General features: G+C 39.4%; 1 protein-coding gene across 2 annotated transcripts in view; it reads right to left on the reverse strand.

Annotated features, from left to right (window-relative positions):
• Positions 1-1,538: 1,538 nt before the first annotated feature.
• Positions 1,539-15,450, reverse strand: part of LOC146457455 (U3 small nucleolar RNA-associated protein 4 homolog) — a 44,609-nt gene continuing 30,697 nt past the window's right edge. For both annotated transcript variants that reach the window (XM_085091921.1, XM_085091922.1), the window contains exons 18-23: positions 10,529-10,592; positions 10,079-10,182; positions 8,143-8,238; positions 4,342-4,527; positions 2,427-2,561; positions 1,539-2,032 (exon numbers count right to left, since the gene is read on the reverse strand). In XM_085091921.1, the coding sequence (XP_084948047.1) occupies positions 1,916-2,032; positions 2,427-2,561; positions 4,342-4,527; positions 8,143-8,238; positions 10,079-10,182; positions 10,529-10,592 (702 nt within the window). In that variant the 3' untranslated portion in view covers positions 1,539-1,915. The remainder of the gene's footprint in view (positions 2,033-2,426; positions 2,562-4,341; positions 4,528-8,142; positions 8,239-10,078; positions 10,183-10,528; positions 10,593-15,450) is intronic.

Consider the following 15,450-nt stretch of genomic DNA (forward strand, 5'->3'; position numbering starts at 1 on the left):
AATTAAGGGAAGTAATTTTCGGGACTTTGACAACTGACCGCTTAATAGAGGGTGACCGCTTAATACAGGTTCGACTGTATCAGCCGATAGAAACCTTGAGCTCGCCGTCTACTTGTTAAATATTATGAGTCGGTAGTTCAGTGTAGCAACGGCACTCTTATGGCATCACTTACATCTCAACACAATAGTTAATAAAAATCCGCCACCGTGAATTCCCAAAATTTCTCTCGCGATTGTCATTGAGCTATATAAAGGCACTGGCAACTGGTGAGTGTTTAGGATCTGCAGTACAGTAACTAAGAGCAACAAAAGGAAACAGATGGATAGCTGACAAAGTTCAACATCGTGTGAAGGACATTTAGCAGTGAGAGAAGTGATACTTGTCTATTTAATAACTTATAGTCAAGCTGATACTATTAATTAAGTACCGTCGCGAGAACGCCTTGCAGTTAGAGGTATTTCAATTGCGGAATGTTTCATGTTTCATGAGCCTCAGTGCTCAGTGGAGCAGTGGCCTGGAGCACCATCGAACAGTGTTTCGCACAACTCATAACAGGAGAAGACACTGTAAGTTGAGTTATATTAATTTTCTACATTTTCTTCGGTTCTTGAAGTTTGCCTTTTACTATAGCATGCCGTGTACGATTAAAAACAGTACATAAATTACGAGGCAGGACGAAGTAATGAACTAGTAATAATGTTTGTCTTATAAAAACTAGAAATAAGTACAAATTACTGCCTATGTAGTAGGCCGCCATGCATTGATAAATGTCAAGGGGTTACCATTGTAACCCGATGAGTTATGAAAATATCAGCAAGGTGAATTTCTTTCTCAATTAGCACGAGTTACATTGGTAACCCGTGGAATAAGCAGTTATTTGATTGAAGTAGTGAAAAATGGTGAACATATCAAGATGACGAAACATTGTCCTGGATATAGGGCAATAGAGGCAGTGTAATTTTAAAATGTCATGGTAATTTTAACAAGTAAAGTTGGCGTTGATTACAAGTGTTTATTGAACCCCTGAACAGACAACCCGTTTCTCGGAGCCGTTTGGATATTGAAGCTATAGTTTTGTTGATTATTTCAACTGGAATGCTGTAAATAGTGTGAATTACCCTTGTAAACATGAACTTCTCTTTATTCAGCCATGTAGAATCCTTGCAATTGAGGAGTGAGAAATTCGACACGCTTTTGCTATAGCGAAGAGCCTCGTGTTGGTGTTTACAGGGAGTGGAAAAACTCATGCTCTTAATTTCATCGGAAACATAACCTTAAAACGGCATTTTAAAATGCAGGCTTCTTTTTAAGATAAGGAGAAAATAGGACTAGATACTTGTGAGAAAAGGATACAACTCCATTACTCAGTTATCATCTATTCCAAAGAGAGAGCGTGGAAACGTTCGAATCATTTGGATGGCAAAGCCACCAATACACTGTACGACCACGCTACCAAATGACGACGACCACGAAATACAAAATACAAAACATATCCCAATATTAGTCGCGACAGTACTCATACAAAAGAAGCAGCTAATGTTGTACTTCAATCCTTCATACCTGAAGTTATCAATTTATTGTTTCCAATGCAAACAAAGAAATAACTCTGAAAAACATTCGCAGAGAGAAGGCATGCCTTTAGGACTGGAATATAAATGAATAAACAAAGCAATGTATATGAACACCAAGTTACATTTTCATTCAGATATTATTGTCATCACCTTTATTTTACAAACGTGCATTTTCCATTTTGATCAAGCACGTAATGAACGGCATGAATATCTGGTTTCTACAACCATCATTGTGCCGACGCGGATAGAGAAAGGTGGGAATTCCCGTGTGCATCAATTGCGCAACGACAGTACAGTTTTAGTTTCATTATAACATCTTGCTTTCCTAATGTCTTCACCGTTATCAAGTTCCGTATTTCTTGCGATAAAGTGGTGGAGGCAGCTTTTCCACGATGGACTTCCATGGTCTCTCTACCACAACTAAAGAACTGTCTTTTGTATAACCTGCATAGAGTAACGGCTGAAAGATAAGGACGTAGAAATAAATTGGTATTGTTCATCATTCTGGTGCTGTAACTGGGCATGTGCACATACTGCCCCAAAGGACGTTAGAGGGGCCAATGTTTGCCGTTCACGTACGGAGGAGGGGACAAAGAAACTCATCAAGATGGCTCCCTTGAACTGTGAAATAACTACTGAAGTAACATACAGAAAGCGTGGATTTCTCATTGCCTTTCAGATAACGCTCAATAGATTTACCACAAAATCACAAATACGTTCAAAATTTCTAGAATTACTTAAGGCGAAAAAAAATCCTTCACTTGACAATTGTATATATTACAAAAAATTTCAGCTGAGAAAGAACATGGGGTAATACATGTATGTCAAGAAATTACAAAAAAATACATGCTTACACAATACTTGCGACAAACTTTGATCGCTTTTTGTCCCTGATCCTTCTGTACACCGTCGTTATTTGGTTCATGCTTTCTTTTCCGTTGTCTCCCCAATCTGGACTCGTACAACACGACATCTACCTCAGGCAAAGGCTTGGAAAAAAATACTAATAAATAATCATGGTACTTCTGCAGGTTAGAAGTGGGACAAATTGAGTGCATGGAAAAAACAGCGAGGAATCAGACAAGAATAATAGTGTGGGGAAAAAGAAAAAGAAAACGGTTGAAGAACAATCGCCGTTAAGAAGGCAAATTCAGCAATTTGGAAAAGAAACCCTGAAAGAAATCCGGGCTGGATTCGAACCCATAACCTCTGCAATATTGGTGCAGTGCTCTACCAAGTGGGATTGAAGAACAATGTTAGCTTTATCAGATAACAAGAAAATTATGTGAAATTGTAAATGGTTTGAACCCAGGAGTCATGTCATAAGTACGTAAATTATGATCATCCGGGTGAGTGTAGTCCTGAGAAGGACTGTTTGTGATGACTTTGACTGACGTTTCGACAACCTGAGCGGAAGTCATCTTCAGAGTCAAGTGAATTGTGGAACGTCAGTAGATGGTATATACGTCTCTGGTTGTTAGCCTGATTGGTCAACGAAGTCCAGATGTTATTGGTCGTTTCTCAGTAAGCCGTGATGTTATTAGCTGTGAAGACTGTAAAAAGTGATTGGTGCGCTTCGATCCGTCTTTTGTTAGTCAAAAAGTCCGTGGGTCTATTGTTAGTGAAATGTCTATTGTTTGTCTGTTTCGTTGTTGTTGTCAATAAGTCGTTTGTATGGTGCAGGTAGTTGTAGGCAACGGTTGAGTGGCGTTTGTTCTAAGTTAGTAAACCAGCTTTCCGGAGTGAGTCGTTGATAGTAATTTGTACTGTAGATAATGCACTTGGCAGAGTCCCAGTCGATTCTGTGGTTCGTTTGTAAATGCTGCTCAGCAATGTGATTGTTGATATCACCATTTCTAGTTGCTCGTTTGTGTTCAGTCAGTCGTACGTTTAAATTTCTGCCGGTCTCACCAATATAAGTGGCCTGGCAGTCGCAGCATTTGATCTTGTAAACTGCTCCCTGTCTGCGGTTCGGTTCGTCTTTGTCTTTACTTTCGTCAGTAGTTGTCGTAAACTGGTTATAGGTTTGTGAGCTACACGGATATTGTAGGGTTGTAGAATCCGTGCGATAGTCTCAGAAGTGCCCCTTGCTTAAGGTATAGTTACAGTAGTTACGGGAGTCGCGTCGTTGTTTGTGACGTTAGGTTCAGTGTTCTTGTAAGTATTACGTCTAACAAAGTCCTTGTTATAGTTGTTCTTGTTGAAAACGTTGTTTAAGTAGTTGTTTTCGTCTGCGAGTCTGTCAGGTAAGTCACAAACCAGTTGTGCTCGACTTGTTAAGGTCTGTATAGTCGTTGCTTTGTGAGAAGCAGGGTTGCAGGATGACTGGTCCAGTAGTCTGTCAGTATGTGTTGGTTTCCTGTAAACCGTAGTACTTAGTTTGTTCTCGTTGTTGTTACGGGTAAATAAGCAGTCTAGAAAAGGTATTTTACCATTTTCTTCGATCTCCTTAGTAAACTGTATGTCAGCGTTCTGTCTGTTAAGGTGTTCGTGAATATCGTCAATTTCGTCTTTGTGTACTGCTGTAAAGGTGTTGTCTACGTACCGTAACCAGAGCGGTAGTGTCCGTTTGTAGGTTGCTAGGGCTTGTTCTTCGATGTTCTGCAAGACAATTTCTGCTACTACAACAGAAACTGGTGAGTCCATAGCTGTTCCGTGTAACTGTTTGTAGTGCTTTCCGTTGTACGAAGTACGTGGACGTTAAGCAGAGGTTCAGTAAAAGAAAACAGTTGAAGAAAATTATGTGAGTGATACAAAATAAAATGTTACCTGTGTAAGATCCAGAAGAGTGATCATTTGGTGATCTTGGAGCAGCATGAGATTGTGATTGGTTGGATCAAACTGAATGCTGATCACTTTACAGTGACGTGTGGTCCACTGTTTAGGTAGGCCGTGCTCTGACGCTTGTCTTGACCAGTCAGTTAACTTTCCACTTGACGGCTTGAAAATATAGATCTGTGAAAAAAGTTAATTTAGTCCAAAGGGCTAAATACCACCATCCTATTTCAACAACGATGTCCATGCACATCTGGAATAAAAACATCAACAATTTTTATTTTCTAAGGCCTCGTTCAGACTAGTGCCCGTGCCTGGTTCTGGGGAAAACTCCGGGTACAATACCCGGGCGGTACCTCCAAGGGTTGTACTCGGACACGGGCACTGGCCTAAAAAGGATTTTGTCAGTTCCCCGTAAACAAAATGCCGGTCACTGAATTGAAGAACAAGAACACCGAATTTTTCAGTGACCGGGCACAGGGCCCTGGTACGGGCACCTAGTCTGAACAGGGCCTAAATTGAATAAACTTCATGAAAGCTCCAAAAAGAAAGTTTCCAGTCGTTTCAAGTGTGTAAACTCAATCCAGTAGATAAAGTTACCATGAAAAAGTTGTTTGTAGCACGTTAAATCTGTAGAGTTGTGCATTCTTTGTACAACCAGGCCTAACTACACAGTTTGGATCTTTTTCTATAAACGCAGAGTATCTGTTTGATTCTTTATAATAGCCGTCATCGATTACAGCAAAATTACTATACATAACATTCCTGTCCAATGCACAATCGTTGACTGTCATTCTGCTGCCATAACTGATAAGACAGTTGACTGACACACCAGGTATTGATCTGTTCACCCACAATGCTCCCCTAATCTAACTCAACTACAATATTCCCTTAAAAAGTGAATGAAATGCAAGAGAGCACAAAATGTGATGTCAACAGCGCCACACAAAAGTTATCCTTCCGTTCAATCACCGATTTTCACATTTCATAATATCTGGACACTTGACAAATTGAACGTGTGCTGTAAAAAGTTTAAACCTTGGAGTTGATCTAGGGTTTGCCAAAATAACAGTTAAAAATGTTTTAAGAACTAGTAATGTTCTGACTGGCTGTTTGGAATACGTGCGATACAGGGCATCCAGGAAACAATGTGTAATGAAAGGGCTCTACGAGCTCTACGGGCTCTACAACTCGTGAATGCAGGGTGGCTGTGTAGCAGGCGGGGTATTTATTTGTTTGCTTTTGTGGGCAATGATTGAGAAAAAAATGTATTTTTGTAGTACACCTCGTTGCAAATTTCAGAAACGGCTCTCTCTTGCTGTGTTTGTAATACCTCTCTCGTTCATCCATCGTTAATACTTTTAAGAACAGTGGAAGTCTTAAAATGAAATCGTGTCCCACACGAATTGTAATCAGAGCAAACTACAAGCAACAAACTTTGTTTCGAATCTGCCCCCTTTTTTGCGCAAGGATGTCACTTTCACTAAAACCGAGTTATTTTGGTTGTGGGGGATGATTGCATGGTCCGAAACATGCGGACTTCTTCACAATTCTTTTTTCAGTGAGTTAAAGAATGTTTATTGACTGATTTCTTACAATTCTGTTTGTAAAATGTGAAAAAACTTGCACGACTTGGTGGTTTTTAACTCGTGAATGCGCGCATGCGCAATGAACGAGTTATAGCGATGGTGCGTTTTCACTTGGTTGGTTGGTTCAATTGTTAACTTTCGGGCATGCACAGTGAATGAGTTTTAAATTCAATCAGTGGAAAAAACAAGCGAAAATTTTTTGTTCGTGGCGCATCACGATATTCTTATTCAATCTGTAGAGAATAATTTGACGCTCATGTAGTGCAAGAATGGAGATTTTTCGTTAAATCTGAGCAAAGTTCCAGTTTTTCAGAAAGTCCGGGGTCGTAAACTCAATTAGTGAAAAAAAAAAGAGGAAACTTTTTTCGCGACGTATCAGAATAATCTTACTCAATCTGTAGAGAATAATTTGACAATCATTTTAGTGTAAGAATGGAGATTTTTCGTTGAATCTGAGCAAAGTTATAGGTTTTTTAGTTTTTTCCACAAAGTGCGGTGTCTTTTAAGAATTTAAAATAATTTAATTTAAAAATTCAATTAGAAGTGTTGGCATGAACTTTGAACAAAAAACACGTGAAATTTTTTTAATCGGCGCACCAGAATAATATTATTCAATCTGTAGAGAGTAATTTGACCATCATTTTAGTGCAAGAATGGAAAATTTTCGTTAAATCTGAGCAAAGTTATATTTTTTCGTTTTTCCAAAAAGTGCAGTGTCTTGAATTCAATTAGTGAAGTGCCGGCATGAACTTTGAATAAAAAAGCATGTGAAAATTTTTTAACGGGGAATCAGAACAATCTTATTCAATCTGTAGAGAATAATTTGACAATCATTTAGTGCAAGAATGGAGATTTTTTGTTAAATCTGAACAAAGTTATAATTTTTTTCGGTTTGTCAGAAAGTCCGGAGTCGTAAACTCAATTAGTGAAAAAAAAAATGAGAATTTTTTTTCCCGATGCATCAGAATAATCTTATTCAGTCTGTAGAGAATAATTTGACAATCATTCTGGTGCAAGAATGAAGATTTTTCGTTGAATCTGAGCAAAGTTATAATTTTTTTTTCGTTTTTCCACAAAGTGCGGTGTCAAATTCAATTAGTGAAGTGTCGGCATGAACTTTGAATAAACAAACACGTGAAAATGTTTTAATCGGCGCATCAGAATAACCTTATTCAATGAGTAGGGAATAAGTTTACAATCTTTTTTATAGTACAATAATGGTTATTTCTTGTTACATGATCAGGCAAAGATATAATTTCTTTTAGCTTTCAAGGAAGTGTCCGTAGCCGTCTTAATTTTAATTACTGATGTGTCAACTGCATTCACAAGTTGGCTCACAGGGGCCTTTGATTAAAATGCTCCGCATAGGGCTCACATGTTTGAACGTTCCGAGTATCGTATTCAAACTTTTGGAAAATATCTGTCCTGAAAATGAAACTTGTGTCCTAGTTTCGGTAAATGGAAGGATTTAGCAGACAACTGTTTCCTTTCTGAATAAGAATACATGAAACATATATTTTAGCTGCTGGTAAAAAATTAAACAGAAGAAAGACCCTCGTAGTTATATATGGAACTTAAGCAGTTGCAAAAAGAAAGCCTAAAAGAAATTCAGGTCACTAACTGCGAGGGTCTTTCTTTGATTTAAAGTTTAAAGTTTCTAGAATAATTGATTCGTTGCATTGATTTTTTGTCCTCGTTTTTTTCCCGTAGTGGCGCCTGATGGTAAATACATAATACGTTGACTAATAAATGATTTATGATTTTGATTAAATTCCGATTAAATTAATATAAAGTTTACAGCCCATTGAACAATCAATAAAACAATGGAACGACCAAGTGAGTGCCATTTCTCTTCATCATGATAACTCGTTCGTTGCGCATGCGCAATTCACGAGCTAGAAATGAAACTCGATTGTTTACGACTTATGTTTCTAACTCTACCATACAACGCATACAAACCTTGAGTTTGGGATCAAGAAGGCTGGTTTAAACGTGACGATTTGTCAGCCGACAATATCGGAGCGCGAATATTATGTGCATTTTGAAGTGATGGTTTTCTGGAAGTGCAACAAATTGTCCGAACCGGGCAAACTTCCATTTCACGAGTCGGCCGTAAGTTGGTTGTCCACCACTGTCGGACGGTTAAATCCGACCCATAAATTGTACCGTTTAAACCGGCCTTAAGTAAAAAGGAGAGTTACAGTACCTGGTTATTGCAATAGACCAAAGCCAGATTGTTTGTTTTGGGTTGGAAGGCCATTGCTGTTAACCGAGATTCCAAATGAGGCAATGTTCTCTTCAACTGTTGAATAAAACAGGTTTGCTAAACAAGTACTCTAACCTAGACACAAGTGCACGGCAGATACCATTTACACAGTCAAATTCCAGCTGGGAAACTATATTGAAATGATTTAGCTTGTCCTAATAAAACAAAATGTACAAAATGTACCGGCCTTACCTGAAAAGCCCAAAAAAAGACAGCAACATGATAACTTCCAATGGAAGCGCATAATTTCTGAATTTTCCAACGGAAAGACGAGCAACGTTGATTTTCTAACCGCAAAATCTTGGTTTTCTGTGTTTATAGTAATCTCTCCTCATGTCAAGAGAATCAGTGAGAAAGGAAATGGAGTGACGTGTGTTGGAGGTTCGTCACTAGGACAGGCAACCTGTATTTAAGTGTTTCTTCATATTGAGTTAATTCTACAAGTCACAGCAACCAGGTTTCACAATTTGATCAAAAACGAAGCCATAGCACTAAAGCCGAGGCTGTTTTAAAGAATAATCTTTAGCATGAAAATTCCACAAATGAGAAACTAGTAACTTTCAATCACTTTAAATTTAATTTTTGAGGGTGACACAGTGAATTAAGAATAATAAAACTGTTTACAGGTTGTCTTCTGACAGATTCAAAAACACATTCTACAAATATCATTTCTTTTTTTACAATTACTGTCCAAATTCCCGCACGTTGATTGGCTCGTAGCTATTGTCTATAAGAGTACAGACAATAAAAAATGACGTCAGATGTTACATGCGCGCATTCTCAATGAAAACAATTGCCAATTCCGCTCGTACTTTTTTATGTTATTGTAAAAACCAAATCGACGGCAGTTTTCTATGGTCTATACTCTTATAGACCTTAAAATGACGCCATAAAATGTCCTTAACTTGGCAGTGAAACCACTCGCCTGCGGCTCGTGGTTCAAAAAACTCATGTGGAACCACGAGCCGCAGGCAAGTGGTGTTTTGAACATTTTTGACGTCATTTTATGGTCTATAAGAGTTGAGCATACCTCAGTGACCAACTATCAAGTAAAGGCGCAATCTGATTGGCTACACAGGTGCCGTCTATCGATCGATAGATGGCAGTTTGTCAGAAAGCGCGCGATCTAGCATGCATCATTGCACAAGTATATAAAAATTTATGAAATTAGAAGATTTTTTTGCTTCATAGATCGATCACTGAGGTATGCTAAAACAATTGGACGGCTCGCTCTCGGTTTCTATCGCCTTTGATAGTTGGCTCGGGGCTTTGCCCCTCGCCAGCTATCAGCCGATAGAAACCTCGAGCTCGCCGTCTAATTGTTAATTATTAAAAACTGCATCATTGTATAATGCAATTCGAAGGATTTGATTGGCTTAGCGGCCATGGTATATGAGCAATTATACCATGGCCGAGAAATGGCGACCATTAAATTGCCTTCTGGTCGTTCTTGCACAGCGAAATCAGTAAGATCTAGCAATATTTCTCGGTTGCTTTTAATAAAACAATTATTCCACTTGCGCTTGTTGGATATGAGATGATTATAGCCAACTCGGCGCTACGCGCCTCGTTGGCTATCTATCATCTCATATCCAACGCGCGCTCGTGGAATAATTGTTAAATAGACCATAGAAAACTGCCGTCGATTTGTTAATTATAACATAGTGGAAATCAAATACTGGCATAAACACATTATTTTAATTTAAGCATAAACGGTTCGAAGAAGCATAAAAGGAATAGCAAGGGAAAAAGGGAAACTCTAAAAAGTCATAGAAATGCCAACGACAGCTTGTGTTGCAGATTATTTCACATTGACCCTAACTGCTGCAGTTCTTTTCTTTTCACTTCTAGTGAATAGTTCCCAAGGATGACATACCTTCATTTTCTTTAAACTGAATATGTTTACAGTCTGGGTGTAGTCTGAACAAGCTAGCCAGTGCAGGTCATTGCTAACAGCAACAAGATGAATTGCAGATGGATCTGCAGAAATATCATTTACAAATGTTCAGTAATAGAAGGCTGCTATGGCACAAAAATATACATACATGTAAACACAAACCAACTGATACCAGCACTCTGATTCATACAATCCCGGGTAGTTTGAGGAATCATGTTGTTTTGTTCTTTCGATACCTTTCCTCTTAGAAACTCTCGGTTCACTCTGGGTTCGCCAAAATTTAGTCTCTCCATCATATGCCAATCTTTCCTAACATAATCCTACACGCCTTCAAAACTCACATTCACCAGATAAAAGTCCAACAAAAAAGTATATTAGTCCGTCCCTGTAAACTATTTGTCACGTGAGATAAATGTCATCTGTTCTAACCTTTGGTTTGTTGAGGAATCTTCAAGGTGTTCATCAGGTATGGCTCATCATCGAGAACTAAGATCTTCAGAGAAAATAATAGAAAACCATAATATCAGAATTGTAATACATTAAAGCAAACAAAACACAAAAGAAAGAAAAAAAACACGACTACATAGTCAGTATCCTTCAGCTCATAATCGGGGCATGCACACAGCAGTATTTCAATCATGCTTCAGTTTCATGGTGCAATGTCAAGCTACAAATTTACCTAGAACACGTGGAATAATACTTTAAACGTCTGAAAACAGTGAAACCCTGTCATATGGCCATCTCGTTACTACAGCCTCTTTTTTGTCCCGGCGAAACATCCCGGCATACTTTTCTTTACAAGAGAACCCAGTTAAAGCGGTCACCCTGTTAATTTGGCCAACGACCACATTATGAAATCTAAACATGTATCTAGATCTTATTGTCCAAGCGCGAGGGTCATACTGGGAGAATATCGGCCAGAGGTCTTGACAGCGCGAGGTCCGTACAAAAAATGCCGATGGCCAATATTCTCCCAGTACGGTCCCGAGCAAGCTTGGCTAACAAGAGATTTATTCAAGTTCAAGTTCGAGTTTATTAAGTTTTCCAAAAGTTACTTACAAATGAACACTACCTGCAAATAGCGAGCTAATCTAGGCAGGCAGTGTTAAGGACATACATAAACGAATTACTAATAATAACTAGTAATTTTGTTAACGCCCTCAATTATTGAAGGCGTTAAAAAAGTCAGTTTTGAATACATTACTTGTCAAAAGAGTAAAACGTAATGAAAAGTGAAAAAAATATTATGACTTATGATTGAATTATAATTAAGATGACTTTTTTATTTCAGAAATAAGAGTGCTAATGTCAGCATAACTGTCCAGAGTTTCTAAAGTTACAAATAGTAATGCTTGAATTTTATTACATGACTGAAGCAAAAAAAATGCGGGAAACGTGAAGAATACAAAATGACTGACCTGATACTGATTGAGGGCCTACTGGGTGTTTCGGCGGGGAATTTGATTTTTCAACCCACAAGTTTGGATAAGCCATAACAGTGCAGAAATCAGTTTGACTTAGAAGTAAAAAGCTTTGATTCTACAAAAATCTTTCAACGATGAAAGAATAAGTACAACAAAGGGGACTGCTCTAACACTTTGTGGTCTTAAACACAGAGTTAACTGTTGTGACCAGCCACGTTTATGGCCCATTAGTGACCGTATTAACGGCTTCCACTGTAATTAAAAATCTGTTTGTTTGTTGTTGCTTTTTTAACAGCTAGCAGCAAGAACATTTTGGTGCTTGCATGGGAATTTGCATTACGTTCTTAGTGTGTTAGCGTTAACATGCTCGTGGTTAGAATTGCTCACCATATTGGTGTGTATCAGCACGGCAGTTTCTTGGTTAGGCATGGTTGGACTATAAATAATAATAATATTTAAACAGGAAAGCTCTCTCACCCGTGGGTGATCTACAGAGAGGTCCTGATGCAAAATAACATTAAATTATAAAAGGTCACAAATGACAAATATTACAAAATACAAAAAGAAGCTATAAATTAAAAGATTTAAATTTTTTTTTCTAAACTGACATATGGTGTCAGAGTTCTTCAAGTCACTGTCCAAGGCATTCCAGTCTTTAAAGGCATGGAAACAGGTTCTTTGTTTGCCCCAGTGCCTTTAGCAAAGACGCAGTAACTTCAGGCCTCAGTGAGTGGTCGAGAATGAATTCAGACCTTTATAACTTTCATTTCCGTTTTCCGCCAGTCCCCTCCACTCAGCAGGTGCTGTTGCCCTCTTCATGTTTTACCCTGACCTCCTCCTTCAACTTGATTCTAGTTTGCAGACCCTGTACTGTATTACCTGGAATGAGAGGCACTTTTGGCAGATGTCGATTTCGTCACGTTTGCAGCAGCTGTGATGGAGATCACTCAAGGGCCACCTGTCCCTTTTTTCCACCAGCCAGTAGAGGAGGTCGATGCTGACTTACTGGAGGCGTCCAGCAATACCATTGTAAATACTGTACATGGCAGGATTGCATTAACTGACCAGCAACTTGGAATACCTCCGTCGGCCAGGATCGCGTTGAGTTCCAGTTTCAAGTGTTGCACCCAAGGTTGCCATCCCACTTGGTAGCGTCGTCCTGTTGGTTCCAGTTAACAAGATCGGTTCAACGTTGAGTTTATACCAATTTCAAGTAGAGTCAGCAAGATCAGCATCCTTTAACATGCTCCCAGTCCTAGACCAACCATCAGTAATCGATGACTACCTACAAGCAGAAGCTGCTTCTGACAGAATTGTGGGTCTTTTCCACCCCTCCATTCCCTGTCCCAAATGTCAGCCGATTTGATGTAATTCCAAAGAGCAATCAACCTGGATCAAGGGCTCCTGTGAGTCAACTCATGAATGCAGAAGTAAATAGTGGTAACCATAAAGCGGTAATCGCATCACACTACGCTACAAGGATTTGTGGACGCTATGCCACATTGAGGGAACGCATTATGTATAAACAATTAAATTACACACGCACTCTGATTCCTTCCGATAAGCGAGGCAACACAAAGGTGGATGTGTGCGTTCTTTTGGTGATTTTGCCTGGTTGCCAATGGACAAAAAAAGCGTCCAGTTTTTCTTCCAAGAACCTCCGTATTTTTTTCCTCACGTCGTTTTGTTGCCGAAATTATGAAACTTGATACATGTGAACGATTTTGGTTGCCTAGCACGGGACCTAAATCTTGCTGTTTTCAGCATGGTAATATTCCTTTCCATGTTCAAACGACCGCTTCTGTCGTGTTTTATAACATCGGAAAAAGCTGTCAACCTTGCTAAAGTTGCTATTTTGGCTTTATCCAAGTGAACGTAAATATAGAAATACATCAAGCGTTGCGATCATTGTTGCTATGCATAAGCAAACTTTCAGTGTATACATTTGTTCTGGTGAATCGATCTTAACACTCACACTGGATCGCGAATGAAATTTATTGCGAAGCTGAAGTTTTAGTTTCCTATTTTACCCTTAGCCTTTCACCCACTGAATTGCCTTGAATCATTAAAGTTAATTCAACAAGTTTTTTTGTATGTTGCATTTTTCCTCGTAATATTTTAATAAAATTTTTTTGACATGAAATAGTTGTGTTGACTGGTTGGACTCGTGTTAAACTCACTGCACCAAAAGTTTGCACCGCCCCGATTCAACGCCTAAGGTGACATATACCAAATCCGTTCTATTTTTTTTTTTCGTTTCGGACTGAGGGGTAATTTTTGTTACCGAATTCACTGTAGTTTAAAAAACAACAACCCTAATGTAGCGTTCTACATTCCAGTACTTAAAAATGTATGTGAAGTCCGCGCTTTGATTTAATCGTTCAAGAGCTTGTGCAGTTCATCATTTCAAAATCCTCAAAATCCTTTTTTTCCGCGGTCAAGTGATCTTTGGACTATTTTATTTAATTTCGAACTCCAAAAACCTATATTTTAACTGAAGGAGAAGAGAGAGCCGTGAGAACATGCCTAATTTGTCAAACGTTTACGACATAACAAGCGAGAAAGCGAGCGAGCGATGGATCGAGTGAGCGAGTGAGCAAGTGAGTGAAATTCGCTTCACATTACGATAACTTATTCATTGCCAATGCGCACATTCATGAGTTAAAAATGGCTCCTAATGTTGACCTCTCATTCCTGGAGGGCCACAGTGTTAATGATGGGATCCCGAAATCACCTTTTTCTGTGCAGTACGTACACGTAATAGTGGACTCCTTCATTCATTGCATCAAGACCCGTGGCCGAGACACAGTTATGGCTAAGATCGATGTGGCACATGCTTATCGAAATGTGGCAATCCGGGGTGGACAGAGTTGTTCTAGTGCTTAGCGGTGCCTTTCTTTCTCACAGTCATTGAGGACATGGTCGAAGGGACACTGGTTCACGACCATGGTGTAGATTTCCTCTCCCTTTCCTTAATTAGGGTGACCCGGCCTCACTAGTCTGCATTTACAACCTGCTACATGCATCCAGTTCTGCTCTAAGCTAGGCCTTCCCCTTCACCCTGACAAGCTGTGCATAACTATCCTTGGTATTGGACTGAATTCAATTCGGACACGCTTCAGGCTCGCCTCCTGGATGAGGAAAAACAGAGGATTGTCTTGCTGTTAGACCACTTGGTTGACATCATGAGCTAGAATCTCTTAAAGATCCCCTTCATCGTGTCTACAAGGATGCGTACAGAACCACAAGTTTTAGTGGGATTTGACTTGGCGGTGGGAGCTGTTCCAAACATGGCATGGGCTAAGTTTGTCCTCATACCATCATGGACCCCACTCCCAGAATTCCAAGTGTCATCAGATGCGGCTGGTTAATTAGGCCATAGAGCAATCTTCAATAGTAACCGGTCACCGGTTCTTCGGTACATGGTCATTCTCACTTTATCCCTTGTCTATTGCATTCAAAGAACTTTTCCCTATTGCTATAGCTGCGTATTTGTGTGGCCCACAGTGGGTCTTGAAGCCGGTCGCCAGTTCTTCCTCAATCAGGACTTGACAAGTTTATCGCTTTGCTCAGCGCCACTATATCTATTTCAGCTGGCAAGATAGTCGTGTGAGTTCCGATAGCTCCCTTCTGTCACGTGACGAGCAGAAACTTACGTGTTTCTCATTTACTGGCTGACAGGATAGACTATTCCTTAATCAAGGTCTACCTTTAAGCCGTGCGCTCCCTGTACATCGGCAATGGCTCACAAGAGCCATTGGTTAAGTCTTCAGCTTCAGCCTTTATTAAGGAGCATAAAGCGTGTTAAGGGTTCATCTCCAACCAAACGCCTTTCTATAACTATTGATCTTTTAATGGGTATTCAGCGCGCCTTAGACTTAAATGTCACGGATTGTGTCCCCAGTGTTGTTGAGAGCTTGTTGCTTG

This window comes from Pavona decussata, unplaced genomic scaffold, assembly GCF_977016875.1.
Source record: "Pavona decussata unplaced genomic scaffold, jaPavDecu1.1 SCAFFOLD_243, whole genome shotgun sequence".
Taxonomy (NCBI): Eukaryota; Metazoa; Cnidaria; class Anthozoa; order Scleractinia; family Agariciidae; genus Pavona; species Pavona decussata.